Source organism: Xiphophorus couchianus, chromosome 22 (genome assembly GCF_001444195.1).
Source record: "Xiphophorus couchianus chromosome 22, X_couchianus-1.0, whole genome shotgun sequence".
NCBI classification, from domain to species: Eukaryota; Metazoa; Chordata; class Actinopteri; order Cyprinodontiformes; family Poeciliidae; genus Xiphophorus; species Xiphophorus couchianus.
Window position 1 is genome coordinate 12390966 of NC_040249.1, and position 19642 is coordinate 12410607.

Genomic DNA, 19642 nt, shown 5'->3' on the forward strand with positions numbered 1-19642 from the left:
CCAAATCCCCCGCAGGTGGCCTCGACTGGTCACAGCTTTGACTAAAGACACGCACAAACACATATTGTTGCAAAAAAAAAAAAAAAATACAAAGTGTGTGCCAGTGAGTCGGTCTCTAATGAGTCCGTCAGTGGGAGTTCAACTTCTGGTCACAATTTGGGAAAAAATATAAATAAATAAAAGAATGAAAGCATGTGTTTGGCTGAGTATTTATCTGCAAAGACGCATATTGTTGCACTTTTATATCAAAATGTATTGAACTAAGTGTTTTGTCTAGATTCGAAGGGAAAGCTTAAAGAAAATCTTTCATCCCTGGGTGATCGACCACCTGTATGTGTGTATATGAAGTACAGCTGTCCATTATGTAAAACCTGAAGTTTCTATATCTATATCCCACTATTAACCAAAATTTTCAAGTTCCAACTTTTCTATCTGGAATGGTTACACTCCCACGCTTTGAGTCTCTTTCCCTGGATGATGAATAGTTAATGATCTGTGTTGTCACGCTGTATGACTGCGTAAAAATCACAACCCATGGAGAGACAGGAACACACACACACACACACACACAGACAGAGGTACACTCCCCCACAAACACCCCCTCATGCAGACCCCTTGCAGCTGGCGTTACAAATGAGAAGGCCGAGTGGGGAGTGGAGGTTCTCATGGTGTTTTGCCATTGTTCAGATATGATAAAGCAAAATCACATCATAGTGCTCCTACATGTGCATGATCTCTTTCACGTTTCAAGGAGGATACAAAGACTACAGAGCCATGCAAATCATAAAAAGTAAATCCTTCAATAAATCTTTGAGTGGCCAGAAAAAAAAGGGAGAGCCAATGAGTGTGGGCAGTCTGGGCTCCAGCTGTGTGGGCATTTTCCTAACACTGCTGCCAGCTCGGTGGGGTGCAGAAGCCTGGACTAGCAGAGAGCTGTGAGGCTGTCCTGGTGCTGAGCGACTGTCAGGTGGCTTCCAGGTGAATACACACTCACATAAAAACACAGGGTAGAGGAGGTAAATAGAAAACAGATGATATTTTAAGATACTGTTTTGTCATGGATAATCTGAAGTACACATGAGTCACATGAGAGGCTGATAAACTTACTTTACTTTCAATTAAATAAAATAATGTTCAGAGAAAGTATTTATATCCCTTTTTCACTTCACAACTACAAACTTAAATTTAGTCAAAAGGGTTTTTTATGTGACGGAGCAACATAAAGTAGGGCATAACTGTGAAAACAAAGGAAAACGATAGTTGGTGTTCAAAACGCAGCTCAGTTTCCAGTAAGACTGGAATACATTAAGACTTTAACATGTGGTTGGAATGGTCAGGGTAACAAGCAGAGGTATGATCAGTGATACCAAAACTCCCATCATGCCAGAGCACCTTCCTCCGCGTAATCGCTGTGTCTCCTACATGGTTGTAGCAAACTGCAAATTAGGATCTTTAACAATGTTTTTTTCTTCCAACTCTTCAATAAACACCAGACTAACAGTCACCCCATCAATAGACTCTCAGTATCTGAGGCTCCTGCCGAGTTACCATGGATCCCTTGGCTTCCTCTCTGATTAGCTCTCTCCTTGCTTACTATTTCTGTTCATGTGCAGCATCGTGTCTGTACTATACATACATTTGTGTATGAAGATAAAAGACTGTAGCGATTAGAGAGATGCTTAAAGCTCAGTGTTTTGGTTGAAACAGCAAAAAAACAACAAGATTACCCTTTTAAGCTTTTACAATAAGTTGTGTTGCAAAAACATTCATTGCCGGTATATTTGTCACTCTACAACCTGAACATTTCAATCTATTTCATTAGGCTTTTATTTCAAAATAAATCCACAGGTGAAGAATAAAACTTTGCTGTCTTACCTGAGCACGTGAATTCATGTTTCTGGACCTCTGCCACATTGAGTCCTCTGAGTTCTGGGGGTGAAGCACACTGGGTGAACAGGCCAATCGTAGGCCTCTGCCTGAGCCACTGGGACAGCCAGGCCAGGTGACAATCGCAGTTTAAGTTGTTGGAATGAAGTCGGCTGTAATACAAAAAAAAACAAACAAAAAAAAACAATTCAAAATTATGATCAGTTAACATTTTTCATCACTGGCAGAAGCATAAAAAGTGTCTGTTCTTTTCCACAAGTCATCACTTCCAGTCGCTTTGGGGCAAACACTCTAAATGATATGCTATGTGGACAATTATAAATGGCCCATTCTAAAAAAGGCGACATTTCTAAATCCAATGCTCCAAACACCGCATTCTTCCAAAGCAGCGCCTCTCCACAATAACTCTCACTGCGATGTGGTGGTGTACGAAGGCTAACTCGTGAACCCACGTGCGCAGAAACAGAAATCCCTAAAATGTTACCCCACTGGGAGTGAAGCAGACCACAACGTCACCGCAAGGGCAGCAGAGTCATGGCTAGGAATAATTCTCTTAATTCAAGAATAATTTCAGATTTGGTAATCGCGGCACACAATAAGCTATTTGTGTCTGTCCAGGCCTGTTTTTGTCTTGACATGAATCACATAATGGCTCCTGGCTTTGCTAAACTCATTATTCTGTGCCGTTCAGTGGTTTTGGCAGAGAGCACTGCTTGGAATGACAGAGCTGTCAACCCCCACAGAGATTACATTCTGATTTTCTCTTCTTTGTCTGGATGTAGACGTGTAGATTATAATTATAGCTTAAATAATTCCTAAAAAAAGAAAGAGATCATTCAAGTGGAACATTTGTGACTTACAAAGTTCGGAGTTTGGGCATGTGGTTGAAGCTGGAGACAGGAATGCTGCTGATGTTGTTGTTGTTCAGCGTACTGCGGAAAGAAAGGAGCAAAACAGTTTGATTGTCGGTAGAGTTGTTAAGACAAGCTTTCTCTTTTACATCTCATTAGATCTATGTCTAGTCCACTTTTTTTTGTCTTTCTGGGCCCCACTGGGAATATACCACCTCATTTCACACAGATGGGAAGCCCTTGCACCTCCCACACACACACGCACGCCTGCATGCAAATATGCACACACTCTTACGAGTCTGATCACAAGCGTTATAAAGGTAGCATGCACACACACACACACACACACACGCCCGCTCACATCCACACACATCTCTATAGAACCTGGGGCATCAGCTGCAGAGAGAGAACCGGGTCATTTCAATCTGCCTAATAATCTTTTGCTATTTTTCAACCTTCTCCTCCTGTCAACACCCGCTGTTCTCCTCCCCCCTACACAAATCCATCTGAATGACCCTCTCTGACCTTTTACACCATCATCAAAACACTATCAATACTTCAGTTAAGGCATGCAAGCAGCTTCCTGTATTTCTTCTTCTTATACTACCTCCTTAATCCCACACAGCTGTCTTTCAACATCAGAATAAAAAGCTGTCAAAGCGCTGTTGTTCCCCCCTTTCACTGTTGGTTCACATTGTTTAAGAAGGAGATCCCAACAGAGGCTTGTAATTACACTTTGTTTTAAAGGAGATGATTAACTAGATGTTGAAGATCAGCACGGACGGCTAACCTGGGTTTGTCTTTTGAACATGCCGATAGGAGGACACCCCCCCACCCCCCTTCGTCAGATGGCATGCTCTGGGCTAGATGGGCCGTTGGTGGAGGTGGGGCAGTGGGTGGGTTACTGGGTGTTAATGTGATGGAGTAGAACCCTGCTGTCAGCTGTGACTAAATGGAGCTTTATGTCGCAAACCCCCTTTATAAAGCCCGCAGGGGGCATTTTGGAATATTATGCGAGGCCTGTGCCATACGTATTAGTCGCGGTAATTAGCAAGACACAAAAATGTCTTAATTCAACTAAGTGCTTTAATAGGATAAGGCAGCGTTAAGCTAGGCAAATAGCATCAGATCAGGGACTTACAGTACTTCCAGGCCTCTCAGAGCTCTGAAGGCTCCATCCTCGACGCAGCTGATGTGGTTTTTATCCAGCTGCCTGTGGTGGAAAAACACAGAAGAGACACAATCTTTGCATGTCCCCACAGAGTACTTGTAATCATTGATACAGTAAGTTGTACTCTAATGCACTATGGCTAATCAATACAGGTTCAGTCATCTCAGCTCATGCAATCCCCCAGAGGAGCGGACGTGAACGTTAACGACTGTTTATGCACATCGATGCAAGTCATAAATCCATGTGAGCGCCTGTGTTTGTGCATAAACAGCATCAAAGATGTAAATCACAGCCATTGTTGGGGAAGCAGTGAGTGGACTCAATCACTGAGACCTAGTCCACTGAATATGCATGGCCACACCAGCAACCAGGCAATGCTTTATTCTCTTGATAGGCCATTAGGCTGACCAGATAAAATGTTAACACTCTGCAATTAAACTAAGTGAGATGTGAACGGGGAGCACATATTTTCAGCTCACTTACTAGTAATTTAATTTGATGGATTTATTCAGTACTTTACCATCACTGGTGTCAAGATCTTTCAATAATTAGTGCATGCAGGGTAATTAATCTGTCAGTCATTAGTTAAACAGCCATACAATTTAAGATATTTGATAACATTCAGTTGAAGCTATATACTTGTAGTATAAATTCATACTACATGTGTGTACATACATATGAATAGAAAGACACATAACCTATTTTTCCACAAAAATGATTTATATTTCCAAAATGCCAACAAAAAAAACAAAAAAATATTATCTTTTGTTATAAATTGTGCTAATCACACCCAGATCAGAAGCAAAATACCATGTGAGAGAAGCTGGCTGATATTGGTAAGAGTGTATCATTATCCAATAACTATTGTACTGATATGTGCTGTAAGGCCATTCAGTGAAGAAGAAACCATTACTCAACAAACAACATAAAAAAAGATTACAGTTTGCAAAGGCATTCATGGAAAACAACTGTAGTTTTTGAAGAAATATCCTGTGTTCGGATGAAACAAAATAGGGATCAGTCTTAATAACTGTTGTCATATATGACGGAAAAAGTGATTGGCTTGCAAGCTTGAGAACACCATGCAAACTCTAAAGTAAGAGTGTGGCAGCATCATGTTGTGTGGTTGTTTGGCTGCAGGAGGAACTGCTTCTATTTACACAAAACTGTCAGCATCATGAGGTAAAAACATGTGGACTCTCAAGACATCAACAAGGAAGTTAAAGCTTTTGACCAAGTGAGACTTTTAATTTGATGGTTACTTTAAGCATACCACCAAATCAACCAGGTTTAAGTAGAAAATTAATGTTTTGGAGAGACCAACACAGAGTCCAATAGAAAAGACTTACAAAGGTGTGTGTGTGAGCGCAAGGCAGTACACAAACCCAACACTAAGGACATGTATTTGAACTCCTGAATTTGAAGTTTGCTCAATAGTATGGCATTAAGCAAATAATATTAATTTTAGTAATACCAGTGTTATAATATCCTAATATTATATTCGGAACACTATATCAGCTGAATTTTTCATGCTCCTTTGCTGTAAATATATATCCACCCCCCAACAATGTAAGCCTATGTGATCCATCATAATCCTCCTATCAATATCATTTCCAGCCCTTTGCTAAAAAAAACATATATATTCCCATAAAAAAGTGATGCAAGTCCAGCATATTATCAGTCAACAAAAGCTCTTGAGATTAAATTATGTTTCTTATGTGTCTTAAAATGTAATCTTTTGTTTTGGTGAATGACGGTGTGGTTATTCAATCGGTGAATTAACTTGCATGTTGAACATACAAAAATAATTGTTAATTTAAAAAGAAATAAACACCTCTAGTACTCACAGGTTTTTGATGTCTGTAGCTCCTCTGAATGCTTTTCGGGGGATAGATTGGATGAAGTTCTCACTGAGATCACTGTGAAAAAGCACAACAACAAAATAAACGGGTATAGTTAATGCCTACATTAAAGGTTTGCCTCATGTGGTTCCTGAAGTCCAACAGAATGAGGCTACAATGTTTTTACAACTTGTTGTGCGAAAGTTCCTCTTGTGTGTTTTTAACCAAGCGTCTCAACAAACCACTTTTACTCTCTGAATAGCATTCTCCAGCTTTAAACTCCATCATCAGTGAGGTACTGAAAGCTAAGTGCAACATTTTCTCCCCCACGGTGTGCATAACTACCCCGTGGTGTGGTCTCTGCACGCAGACCTCTGCTCACACTGGAGGGGTATTTTATGGTGGTTGTGTTATTCAGTCTTCCTCCATGTTATGATATGTTTAAGCTGGATGTAGTTTGAGGCTTAATGTCTGCCTGCACACAGACTAAACAGAGACAACAGGGCAGTGGCCTGTGCGGGGCTTTTTCAAGGTCCAGTAGGATGAACTTTTCAGGATGCAGAGCCAACCATATTTTTCAAGTGAATTGGTGTGTTTTTATGTCCTTAACATCAGGTAGAGGCCAAGAATTTGAAAAGAATTATGTAGCGAAAAAAAGGAAAACAAAAGAAGAGAGATGGAAATTCAAGCCAATATGTGTTTAACAAACCGATTCTTTTGTCTGTCTCACACATACATTGCAATGCTGTCGGAGAGGCTCCTGCCCCGACGAAGGTTCTCCCACAGATCCCAAACACCTCTGGTCACCCACAGAGAAACTACAGCCCAGCCCCAGAATCTGTGTAACCACAACATACCACTATTATAAATATAACTTTGTTAATTCCCACCAACTGTTCATGAGCACCACAGGGTACGACGTTATGGCACAATAACATTCTGCCCCCGCCGTCTGTGAGTCAGGCATTATTTCAATGGGACTCACAACGGGGAGTTAAACCCTACCACAGCAGCGTGGTTGAGTGATGTACCTAGTAAATGAAACGCTTTGTATGTAGAGCACCACACAAGTTATAAAAAAGAACCGAAAATTAAACTGGAATCTGTTTTAAATTTAAGAAGAAAATTGCTGAAACTAAGCCCCATTTTGAATATGGATTATTTTAAAAAATTATAGTTATTAAAGAAAACAATATAGATATTTAATTGTAAATACAAAATATAAGACATTTTCGCACTTAAACAGAACAAAGTCAATTGACCAAAGTGCTGAATATGTAAATGCAACATAGGACTGTGCAAACTATTTATTCTCAATGTACAAAATATTATTATTCCATTGCAAACCATCACAAAAATATATTTCTGTTCTTATCAGATCTGTTTTTAATGAATAGGAAGTTAATATGATGTTTTAAATGTAAAGAGAACTTAGCTGTTGTACAGAATCAACTGATTTTAAAATATCAACACTCAATTTTGTTGTAATTTTGCCTCTTTTTAAATAGTAACAGTTTTTTAGTAACTGCCCTCAGACATGTGTAGCATGATCTCCCCTGTGTTTCTAATCTAAATAATTATGACATTTGACAGGAAGCCTAGGAAAAATAATGATGTTTATTTGATGCTCTTATATTAGAGTTATCAAAAAATCAAAGATCAGAAATTGGCCACCAAATTTTAATTAATTCATGTCTAGTTATTGCAGTGACTGACTTTGTTTTCAAGCAGTCCTCTACGATTTGCCAGGTAGTGCAAAAACTGTTCATGTTAAAGCTTTGGATTAGGAAAGTTGAGTGATGTTCCATGGTTTTTCTTCTTTGCTGTTCGGTTTTGTTTTAGCAAAGGCAATGATGAAAGTTGAATTATTCTGGTTCAATGCTTTCAGTATTGTTGCCTAACAAAGCTGTGGGAAAGCTTATATTCTACATGCTTTTAAACTCTGTTTTAAATTATAATGATGCCCTTCTTCTCTCTTTTCGCAAACAACTGTTAGTGCTCATGTTTTCTGATTCAGTGAAATTAATATTGACAATGACCTCCCGGACGTCTCCATCTTTTTTTGTTTGCATGAAGACTTCTGTTATTTAAATGGCCAAAAGAAAACACTGGTGAAATGCCAGATGCCATGGTTGGTACATGCATAAAGAATCCCGAGAGAGAAGACAAGGCAAGGATGAGACACTGTGATGCAAGGCAGGACAGGAAGGCTCTGATCATATGAATACAATACTATGTGTGTAAGTAGTAAAAAAATGAAAGCTCTTGGGTGGACTCCACACACTAAAAACCCATAATCCTGTTAGTACGCTCTAATAGGATTGGCAGGAGTGATCCATACACTCCCATTTATGGTGCTATTTGATTGGATTTGGAGCTCAGGTCGCAGGAGGTCACTTTAAAAATGTAAGTCTGACCAACAACAAAATAAAGGATATAGGCATGATTAAATTTCTGTATGTTTCATGCCAGAATACCTGCCTATTTTTTCTTTCCCCCTAATACCGTCTGTTACATCAAACAGCAGAATCATTGTGGTCTTGGTTTAGTTTCTGCAGTCTGTTCTGCGTCTCTAAAGAATTCAACACCGGCTTCTCCTCCTCCAGAAGCCAGAGCAAAATTAAATTTAGCAAAAGAACGTTTCTGCATTTACACATTCTTAAAATGGCAAACAGAACATTTCTGTGGGAGACCATCATGCTGTATTTTACATACTCTGTGGTATCCTTAGCTGTTATTTTCTAAGCATAGCCCCAGCAGTGTGTCGGCTTTGAGATTTCTGACATTGCGGATTAGTTAGAAAGCTGATTTTGAGTGAAGCACTTATCCCTTCGAAATCAGACACAACTATAAGAGAACACTAACCACAAACAGGCATATTTGGTCACTACGGTCTCTGAAACTAAAGTCTGACTCCTAATCAAATGTTGCAATTTTACAGCAAAGACCAAAAAACTCTATAGTTTTTGCATTGTAACAGCCAAGTTTAAAAAAGTGAGCAATAGCAAAGAAAAAATGTTTTTTTTTCCCCGTCTGAGCTTCTGGCCAATGTAGATTTTCTTAAAAAATGTAAGTCTACATGCACCCGGTTAGCTAACCTGAGGGCAATATCTGTGTGAAATACTGCAGGAGCACACAAAGTTAAGCATCAGAAGCAGGAACAGAGGTCATCACCTCCAGATGTCACAAAACTTGCACAGCTCTGTTCAGGGTGAAAAGTCTCACAGAAACCATCAGCACCTTGCAACGCTTTCCTCATACTCCCCACATTCACTCATTACCAAGCAATGAGTCCCAGTCCGGCCCTCCATCCAGAGTAAGTAATGGTGTCCTGTACCCAGCATACTTGTGAGTCATTTATGATTGCAAGTGTGTGAACCACAAAACGTGAGTGCAGTTACGCCATCCTTTACACTGGACCCGTCATAAATTCACCTCATTCCACAGCGTACCTTGCAGGTGGGCAGTTAGTTCATTATGCAGCCTAGCGTTTTGCTCACAGTTCATTCCCTTTGTTATCCTAATGACAGGGGGTAGCACAGATGTGTTCAAGTGAATGAGCTTCAGCGCTGAAATGCTCCAGTTGTATTTTCAAGACTGAAACTTCCAAAGATGATATCATTTAACCAATGCATAGTGTTTCAACAATAAACTCAGCTACTGTTTACACCAAACCCAACAAAGACCTGGAACAATTAGCAATGTTATCAGACATAGCTCAAGGCGTCTGGTCTGGTGATTTGCTGCACACTGAAGGTAATGTCTGGTTCCTGTCTGATTCCCATCATTAACCTCTAATTCCTGTCTCAATACACATAATAATAATTCCCCAGAATGCCTATGGTGCCATAATAATATTCACACCAGACATAAAATTGGATTAAAAACATTAGCAAAGCATTTGCTGCATAGGCAATCATTAGTAGCTTCAGTAGGTGCTTCAGCTGTGTAACCCTGCTCTCAGCTTTTTCTGGTTTAAATGTTTAAAGGCTTTGGGCTGAATGAACTGAAGTCTGCAAACTACAATTACATATCAAAACACATGCCTGCATATGAACACCAACAATTGCCGCTTTCACATACAGCGCACTGCAAGAGAATTGATACCACTTGAATTTTTTCCATATTTTGTCAATTTGGCTTCTTTGATCTGGGTTGTTAAGTTTGATATATATATATATATATATATATATATATTTTATGTATAAAGACAGATTTTTCTTGTTAGATTTTTGCAACCTAGCTCAAGCTCAGTCAGACTGGATTGAATGTCTTTTGACAACAGTTTTGAATTATTGCTGCAGATCCTGAATTGGATTTAGATCTGGAGTCTGGTTGTGTTGTTTTAAAAATTATGCTTTGATCTGAACCCAATCCCATTATAGCTCTGACTGCATCTTTAGTGTCATTGTCCTGGAAGCTAAACCACTGCCTGGCTCCTAAGCCTTTTGCAGGCTACGTAAGGTTTTCTTTCACTATTGTCCTGAATTTAGTATCATCCATCTTCTCAGTGACTAACCAGTTTTCTCACTGCCACTGAAGAAAATCCTCCCCACAGTATAATGCTGCCTTCAGCATGTAACTCCATTACTCAGGATTTCTGTTCCCTACAGAGTGCTTTTCATGTTATCCAGAAATGATCTTTATTCCTGATCTATCTGCTGTGTCCCTTGCTCTTCATGTTTTTGTTTTTTTTTATTTGTCAACCACTATTCCTTAGCAAATCTCTAAAGAATTCACAAGAAAGTTTTATTCACCTTGAGTTTGAATTATGTTTAGGAGTAGTCTATTTACTAATTTGGTGATTTCTGAATCAATTGGGTTTTCTAGATTTTAAATAAAGGTATCAGAGTAAATGTCTACTGCCCTTTTTAGACTTTACTTTGCAAATGTGCAGACAACATGTTGATCTATTTTAAAAAATTAAGGCTTGAGTTAGTAACATTTCCAAAATGTGAAAAACTACTTTTGGATACTTTGGAGTGGATACTTTTGGAAACCAGTTTATTTTATGGAATAACGAGGCCCATTGTTAGCTTGTTATTGTTAGCTTGTTTTTTGGTCAGTAAGTGCATTTATTTTGTAGAGCACGGTTTTCCCTGTTTGCTCAGTGTTTGTATGAAGTCATGCAATTTGATTTCAAACTCAAAGCAGTAAAACTGTAGCTGACTAAACCTGACAGTTCATCCACATTTACACAGGATTTCTTTGTGTTATTTGCACATTTCACCCTTATTTCATCACTCTGTTAAACTTGGTACTTAGAGGTCCAGACAGAGAAGCATTGACAACATTTTAATTTGATTTAAAGACTGAGTGAAATGTCTACAGTAAACCTAACCCTATCTGTGGATGACAACATTTCATACCATTAAGCAGCATGTACGGAAAGTGTAAGTGTTTTCCCATTCCTTGTTGCAATTGCACGATAAAAAGATGTTTATTTTAGCCAAATTCTCTTAGTACTTCTTAATTTTATTCTTCCATCTAAAAATAGGGAAAAAAAAGAAGTGGAATGTGTTTGATTACTTACTCATTAGGAGAGTTAATGAGGTGTGTGAGAGCTGTTAAAAGAATGGCAGTATGCTGCCTCTAAATGCTAACTGCCTTCTTCCTCTCTGCACGGTAAAAGCTCACAAGTAGCTACACACATAAACAACCACATTTACAAAGTGTTTGCCTTCAGAGAAAAGCTGTTTGGGCTGGAAATGATCCAAAATAATACCTCAATGTCCAACTGTGGAATAAAACACCAACACATCAAAATAAACAAATCTAACTGTTCTATAGTTTCAAAAGAAGTCTGTAAGCATGCTGCTGTACAAATTAAAGTGGCTCCAATATTGTGCTTTGATCATTTTTGGACACATGGAAAATAAAAGTAAAAAAAAAAAACTCTGTGAAAAGCAAAAGCTAACATTTAACCCCTTTATCTGATTACCCCACTCAATAGACCATGGCAGACAATACTAATATTTTTTGAGAAAAGTGTATTGTCTCTGTAAAATACTGATCAAAACACCCAGAAATGTATTTTCTTTTTTTTTATTTCATGATTCCTGCACAAATGGCCACTCATACTAAGCCTCCTTTTCTGTTGGAGACTTCTTCTTATGCGGACATAACTGAATTAAAATAAACTGAAAAAGAGCTAAGTGACGTGAGATCAGCTGATAAGAGTGGGGGATAACAGAAAGAGAACGAGGTGAGAAGAAGCATAAATTGATGCTGTGGGGCTTCTGGGTTCTTGCCAAAGCATGACCTTGCATGTGTTTGTATTTGTGTGGCCCACAGAGAGTGACTGTGTGCAGCAAGGAGAATCCATGCTTTCCCTCTTACCCTCATGTCTTCCTTTTAAAAAAAAATATTTCTCTCCACACCTTGACTTTTATCTCAATTCCTCCTTGAAACAAATGATAGATGAGCCTTCTAGCTCCCTTTCCCTTCACTTGTTTGCTCCCATGTACAGCAGATGTTTTGCACCTCCATAATCCCAACAAGAGAGCCAGACACAACCATTATGATCACCATGATTACCAGTATCCGCCAGAGGTCAAACAAAGTATTAAAGTCTCAAAACAGTAATCCGTGTTCACACACATTATTCTGGGCAGGCACGCCCATTTGTGTAGCTTTTATAAAGGAAAGAAAAGACAGTTTGCTTTAGGAAAACTCAGACACAGAAATTCAGGAGGGAAAATATCACTGTGCTGCTTGTTTTGGACAGTGTACAGACTCTACAATGGACCAAAGTGCAAAACAAATTCTGTACTTATACAGAATGAGGCAAGGCTCAATAGCACATGTTCGCCTTTGTGGCTTTTGTTTTCCTTTGAAAGATAATCCAACACTTGTCAACCAAACTAAGTATAAACAGTCAATCAATGGGAAGAAATGCATGGTACCGCTCTAGTTTTTATTTATTTGTACATAAGTCAGCATTATAAGACAAAATTCAGACACTGTAAATTTCATTTTGATACATAGAATAAATCAGATATATAGAACTAAACACCAACTTCAACAGTGAGGGTCACCAGCCCATGTAACAGGCAAATTAATAGTGTGAAATGTTCAATCAGGAAATACTGTTTGGAGATTTTGGTGAAATTGCACAGTAGTGTATGTCATCAAACTGTTATCGAATTCCAGCAGACCTCACATGAAGCTATGCCATAGTTCCCACTGACACATTCAACTCTTCAATGTCCTGGATTTCTACACATGCCAAAAAGGAAAATAAGAGTCAGTGTGGAAACATCTCGAGAGAACTTGTGATTGATTCTGACGATGAAAAATAAAGCCAAAGTAACACTCGTTGTCTCCCGTTTTCTCATCACTCTCATAGTACATGACCAAACCAACAAACTGCCTCTTTTTGATGGGACCTAAAGGGGATTTCATGGATGGAGTGCACTCTAATCATCTACAGTCACAAATCAATGAGAAACACACATCGCTCACAGACGGGAACACTCACCGACCACCAAGAGAAAACACAGTGTCAGTGGAACTTATCGAGTCCACATGAGGGCTGACAGACATGCACATACACTAACATACTGAGACTCAAGACAGAGTTGGTTAAACTGCTGCCCACATCTCCTCTTTCACTAAAAATGATTCATGATGTCTGTGTGTCTCTGTCAGCTTTTAAAGTCCAATGTGAGCGCATACATTTGCCTACCACCCGGCAAGCAAATCTATGTTTTTTCCAAGCTCATGATTCCCTCCTAATATTAAATCTACTTGGGTTTTTGAGTCTGCCTAGGAAATTTGTTCACAGTAAAGCAGAATGATAAGGTCTGACTGAGCACCACGGATCATGATGGCACTTAGCAGCACTACAGATGTATGGCAGGGTATGAGATCTTTGAGAATTGCACTTGAGGAAAACCAAGGTCTCCCCATCCATCATGTTATTTACTTTCTGGACAATATTAGAAAACCTTATAAAGAAAGGAGAGAACGGGCCTCTCAACAGGTCCATTATCACTGCTATTACCTCTCTCTACATTAGCCAGGAGGCTCCCTTCAGCCCAGAAAAAAATTATCCCCATCTCTGAGAGTAGCCTGGAAATCATTTTGTTAGATTGCACTAATGTTTTGAACAGAGTCAGAGCGTGAGTAAAAAGGGAAGGAGGAATCCATTTAGAAGGACAACAATATAAAGCTGGTTGGTAATTCTCTCTCTCTCTTGTGTGGTCTTACTAAACTGGTTAAACGTGCCTCTTTGTGAACGGTTGGCTACCAAGAAAGTGGAAAACCGATCCCAAAGATCGGATGACAGCTTTTCCTGGAAGCGCTGGTCTGAGGTCAGCGATATTGAGCCACTGTGATGACAGATCCACCACACCTAACCACAGGCAGCTGATAGTAGATCAGACAACTTCCAGAAAAACACATGTTCAGAAGCTATGTCAATCAAGACAATACGCAAACACTTAAGACATTTAACTCAATCCAAAAAAGATAAAAGAATATATACATATATTTGTTGAGTCCACAGCCAAATGAACCCCAGCGAAGGTTATCTTCTTCCCCTTAGAGTCAAACCCTCCTCAATCCTCCAGAGTGACTGAAATTGAGAGTGAAACCCGGCATTACTTTAAATATTTGCCATCACCACCACAGATGGAAAGTATCAGTAGGGTGAGAGGAAAGAAGAAGAGGAGAGGACTAAGCCAGAGGCAAGGTGAGCAAAGAGGTTACCTTTATGTTCATTCTCCTTCTGAATCCCTCTGGAAGTTAAAGGCAAAAAGTGCCTTGAGCTACATGCCTAGAGTAAGTCAAGGACACCAAGTCTAAACAAAAGAACACAAGTAATAAAAGAAACTTAAGAGTGTAACTCTTAAGCAGCTGTTACACTGTTTTCTACCTTGTTCAATATGTTGGCATGTGAAAAAGTGCTACATAGATCTATGAAGAGGTAAAATAGATTTTGTGGAAATCAAGTCCTAGCTAGTCTTTGAAGTATATAAACCATTGTTAAGGCTCTCGTGGTTTATAATGTGCATGTTTATTGGAGTCAAAGATATGGAATTGACCATGCTAAGTACTGTATTTTCCAGACTATGAGTCGCTCCGCAGCATAAGTCTCATTTATCTGGAAATTATTAAATGTAAGGGGGACCTTGTTCATGCTAATGATGTGGTCCTGTGACATCTTGTGTTCAGTTGCTTCTCCACAAGCTCTCAGCTTTGGCTAGGAAATCTGTTGGATGTTTCTGACACACCAATGTCCATGCTCTAAGTCCAGGTTGGTCAGGAATGGCTTTGCTCCACCAGCAAAGTACACAGCGGAGAGGAGACGCAAGTAGTTTAAATCCGGGGGGATAGAGAGGAAGCTGCAGAAAATGCTATGAAAAAAGACTATGTAAATGAATGAAAAATGAAGGGAAGTCAATTCAAAATTTTTGCAAAGACAGAAAGATGCAATATGCTTATGAGTGTGTGTGTGTGTGTGTGTATCTGTGTCTATTTGGGGGGACTGTGTTTTGTTTTTTTTGTTTTTTACAGATTCACATGCTTTGTTTGTGAGAGGATGGCTGAGACTGGCAGAGGACAATAAAGACGGTCCCAGCTGTGTTGTAGTGGGTGGGATTCGTCCTGAGAAAATGTGTTTAACAATGAACATCATTGCCTGTTTGGGATGTTTACCCTGTTCTCTATGCTGCTGCTGAATACCCTCATCCTCCCACACTGACAGCCCACATACAGCGTGGACAAGGGATTGAGTGATGGAGACTGAGCAACCACCACTCAGTAAAACACACAGAAAGGTTTCTGCTGGTAGTGTCAGAAAATGTACAATAACCAACAACATGATAATGGCGACAGTTTTTGCAATTAAATGATAAAGACTGTTGCATAGGAAACTAGCAACACTGAGGCTGTCATAGCTGTTTCTGAAAGAAGATTAAGTTTCTGTAAAATTCTCAGTTTTGGTTTTTGAAAAAATCTTCTTTGAATTTGTCTGGCAACACAAACCTTGGAATTTATACTTCAACAACCTTTTGCAGCCATGTTCAACTTTCTCTCTAGACTACAACCTTTAACAGTTTCTTCAATTCATTGTGCATTGTGTTTTAGTCTCTGGCACTTCTTAAAGTAATTTTGAAGCATAGCATACGGCCTTGAGGTGTATCCATTAATGAGTGACCAGCCTGCAGCAGCAGATGTGATCTGCAATGCTCCAGAGATGAGGCCAGACTACGCTTTCAGGATTAATGAACCCTTGCAGAGGTGCAGCCGTAGGCATGAATCTGGCCCCACAGTGGTCCAATACACACCCACTCACCAAAAAAAAAAAAACCTTGAATGAAAGACATGTTTCTTTCCTTTTCTGGCAGAGTCCAAAACAATCCAGTTTGTAGCACATCCATCATTATTCACATACATTAGCATAAAGTCTTATTACCCCCAGGGCTGGGGATCATTTGCTAATGATAGGTGCATGCCAGCACAGTTAGCATACTGTCGCTGTCCAGATGCGACCAATACCTTTAGATTGATGGCTAAAATGAAGAGAGCTCTTTGAAGAAGAGGAAATAAAATAACTTTGTGTCCCATGTAAACACTAAATCAAGCTAAACCAACGTCTGTCTGTTCCTGACATCAGACAAGAATGTAATCTTGTCTGATAGCATGTGCCTTTGTGCATTCCTGCAAGCAACTTCATTGCTATAAGTTCTGCATGGATGCTGATGTGTAGCCCAGGGCCTGGAACACGAAGACTATTGTGTGTTTGGTGTGTGTCGGGGAGACTGTCAGAGTCTGTGTATCAGAAAGCCAGCCTGGCACTCACTAAAGGAGCAACTGCCAAAGCAGGGGGCATGAAATTAAAACTCATCACCCAAGAAAGAACGGACAAAATAAGTCATAGAGAGGAGGTGGAGTAGAAAAAGGAAGCAGAGGGCGCATGGAGGAGAAACAAAGGATAATAAAGATGCTGACAGGACGCAATAGACAGTATAAAATCACCCAGGTCAAAGAAGGAAACAAAAGAAATTTGAAGCAGTCGAATGGAAATGTGCTCTGCATCAGTGACGCCTGCTGTTAGTCTTCTATATCTGTGGCAGGAAAAAAAGAGATCTGGAAAAGCACTTCTCAAACTATAGAAAAACCACAAGAAAGACTGTCAACTTTTTGGGAGAAAAAGAGATGCTGACCCTCGGAACTTCAAGCCATACATCAACGTACGTGTTGACTTGCCTTGTTGCCAGACATACATTTGGTTTCTGTTTCTTGTAATGGAAGTATATCACCCCACTGGTATAGAGCTAATCAACACAAAGGTTGTACACACATATTCTATGTGTATGTAGGCGTCTTCCCTACAATTTTCAACTTTGACCTCAGGAAAGAGCAGGAAGCCCCAAGAGGCTATGATGGATTTGCCAGAAACAACGAATGTGTACACGTGAGTAACATTTGTATGCTCACCTGACAATGCTTCATCCTGTAGCTCAACATATATATATATATATTTTTTTTTGCAACATTCTTCCGCTCAGAGAAAACCAATCATCCAGTGATCCATTTTATTGGTACAAAAGTGTTTACTGAGAAAATAATACACACAGAAGTTATGCTGCAGTGCAGTCAGACAAATGGCTGGGAATAGGCAGTCAGACGTCCTCATCAGGCAGTTTCTGTCTCACGCCAGCACTGACCTTTCACCCCGGCTCTATGAGTCAGGCTGGGAGAGCCGTGAGCGTGACCAATCCATTAGACTGCTCTGACAAGGATGAGGGTGACATCTGAACCCCCAGAGGCAAGGGAGGGACAGAGCGCGCAAATAGGAGGACTATTAAGAAGCTGGATGCTGTACAACTTTAATGACTGATTGGTTTTATTTCAGCTATACTTTCAGTTTAGCTTTGAATACTGGATTGAGTATTCAAGCTGTTTTATTTTCACAACATAAATTATTTATTAGCACACAAGCCATAAACAAAATATCGGGCAAAATGGTGATGGAGTATGGCATTTACCTCTACTAGAAAAGTACTTTAGTAAAGGTAAACCTAACAGTAAAATCTTTAAAATTAAAATTAAATAATGCTTTTGAAAAAAGGTTGCACAAAGTTACAAAGCTGCTTCTCTCTTTAACAGTAAAAATCTACAAAAATCTGATTTACAAACAAACACTGGCAGTAAAATCATCCAGGTTTAGAGACGGAGGTGTCAGACAAAAACCCCAACAGGAAAGACTAATTGGGTTTCTCATTTACTCCTGAGCAAGACAGATTATAGCTTTCTATATTTTCCAGCATAAAGTAGCTGTTGCGCTACATCACATGATATTCAACTTTGTTCTCTTTTAGAGTCATGTTATGTGGGAGAACTTTTATATGTTGGGTTGTGAAATCATAATTTTATTTACTTTGATTTCAAAGGAAATTAAAGATGCATTTCATTTATTAACAATTCACACAGTAAGAGAGAGAGCTGTCAGTATTACACAGCTCTGCAGTTAAACATATTTTTTGAAAACGAAAGACAAGATGTGAGCCAAAAACAGACAGGTTGTAGGTTAATGCAATAAGTTCCAGATCTCACATTCAAAATGTATATTTAGTGAATAAACATGACTGTGACTTTCTCTTCAGTCATGTTGTTTTCAATTTTATTTTATATATATGCTCACCTGACAGCATAATATATATATATAAAATGGAAGCTAAGCCAATTTTCCAAATACTTGCTAAAATTCAAATTAGTGCAATGTCTTAATGAGTTAGGGAAAATTTGAAAGCTTCAATAACAGCAGGGATTTGTTGTTTCAAGCTGAAAAAGGAGACCTTGGCAGGAAATGAAGGAAGGAGAAGGAGTCACTGTGTATACAAAGGAGGTGGGGAAGAGAAGAACTTTTAAGGATGAGCAAATGAGAGTGAAAACGTTTTTTTGGGAATGCTTTTGTCTCTATTTGCTAATATTTGCTCTTAGATTTAGCATTTTCCCCTTTGCTTGCTGTTGACAGATAGGAACAAAAAGGGAGATAGCCAGATGGTTACCTAGTAGCCAGACTTTTGTGCTTAAATCCGTGAGTATGTGAGTGCAGTTGACAGGTTTCCAAGCAGCAAGTGGTGAGCACTGGCAGAAAGTATCACATGTGAGAATCTGGTTTACCACTCAAAGGTTCATGAGGTAAAACCTCCTTTAAACTGACTTGAACGGGAAAAGTCCACTTGCACAAAGGAGAGAGAAGAGACAATGAGAAAAGGATGGAGACGTTCAGATTTCTTCCATATGGTGCCATGATCCTCTTTAAATCCTCCGTGCCCTCCCCACGGCCCTCTCATCTCATGGAGTGTCCGGGGTTGGGGCAGCCTGGGTGTCTGCCTAAAGGCCAGTCTCACAGCAGGCCAGTCTTTACAGCAGTACTTTGATGTCTTTGTGGTGAAACACCTTGCCTCATGTCCACGCTCATTAACTTTGTCAATGACAGATCAATGTGAGCCTGCTGAATACCAGACTGCCTTGAAATTACAGCCCATTTATGTGCCGGGTCTGAACGGACCTTGGCTTCTCCTGAATAAACACATATTGCCGCGACGGACAGAACCTTCACTCATGACGGCACCTACTTTAAAAAAGCAGGAAAGATGTGGCTCTGCTTAACACCATGCATATGCCGGCTTCCTATGGCTTAGTGCTCTGAGACAGGAGTGACATCTCTCTACATCAGGGGTGGGCAATCCTGGTCCTTGAGGGCCGGTGTCCTGCAACTCTTAGACATCTCCCTGGTCCAACACACTTGAATCCAGTAGCTGAATCACCTCCTAAGTGCAGTCAAGTTCTCCAAAGTCCTGCTAATGACCTCATTATTTGACTCAGGTGTGTTGAAGTAGAGATACATCTAAAAGTTGTAGGAGACCGGCCCTCGA

The 19642-nt window shown here is 39.7% G+C and overlaps 1 protein-coding gene across 4 annotated transcripts in view; it reads right to left on the reverse strand.

Moving 5' to 3' along the window:
• Positions 1 to 19642, reverse strand: part of slit1a (slit homolog 1a (Drosophila)) — a 91824-nt gene that overhangs the window by 35715 nt on the left and 36467 nt on the right. For all 4 annotated transcript variants that reach the window (XM_028006068.1, XM_028006066.1, XM_028006065.1 and 1 more), the window contains exons 5-8: positions 5757 to 5828; positions 3880 to 3951; positions 2748 to 2819; positions 1876 to 2039 (exon numbers count right to left, since the gene is read on the reverse strand). In XM_028006068.1, the coding sequence (XP_027861869.1) occupies positions 1876 to 2039; positions 2748 to 2819; positions 3880 to 3951; positions 5757 to 5828 (380 nt within the window). The remainder of the gene's footprint in view (positions 1 to 1875; positions 2040 to 2747; positions 2820 to 3879; positions 3952 to 5756; positions 5829 to 19642) is intronic.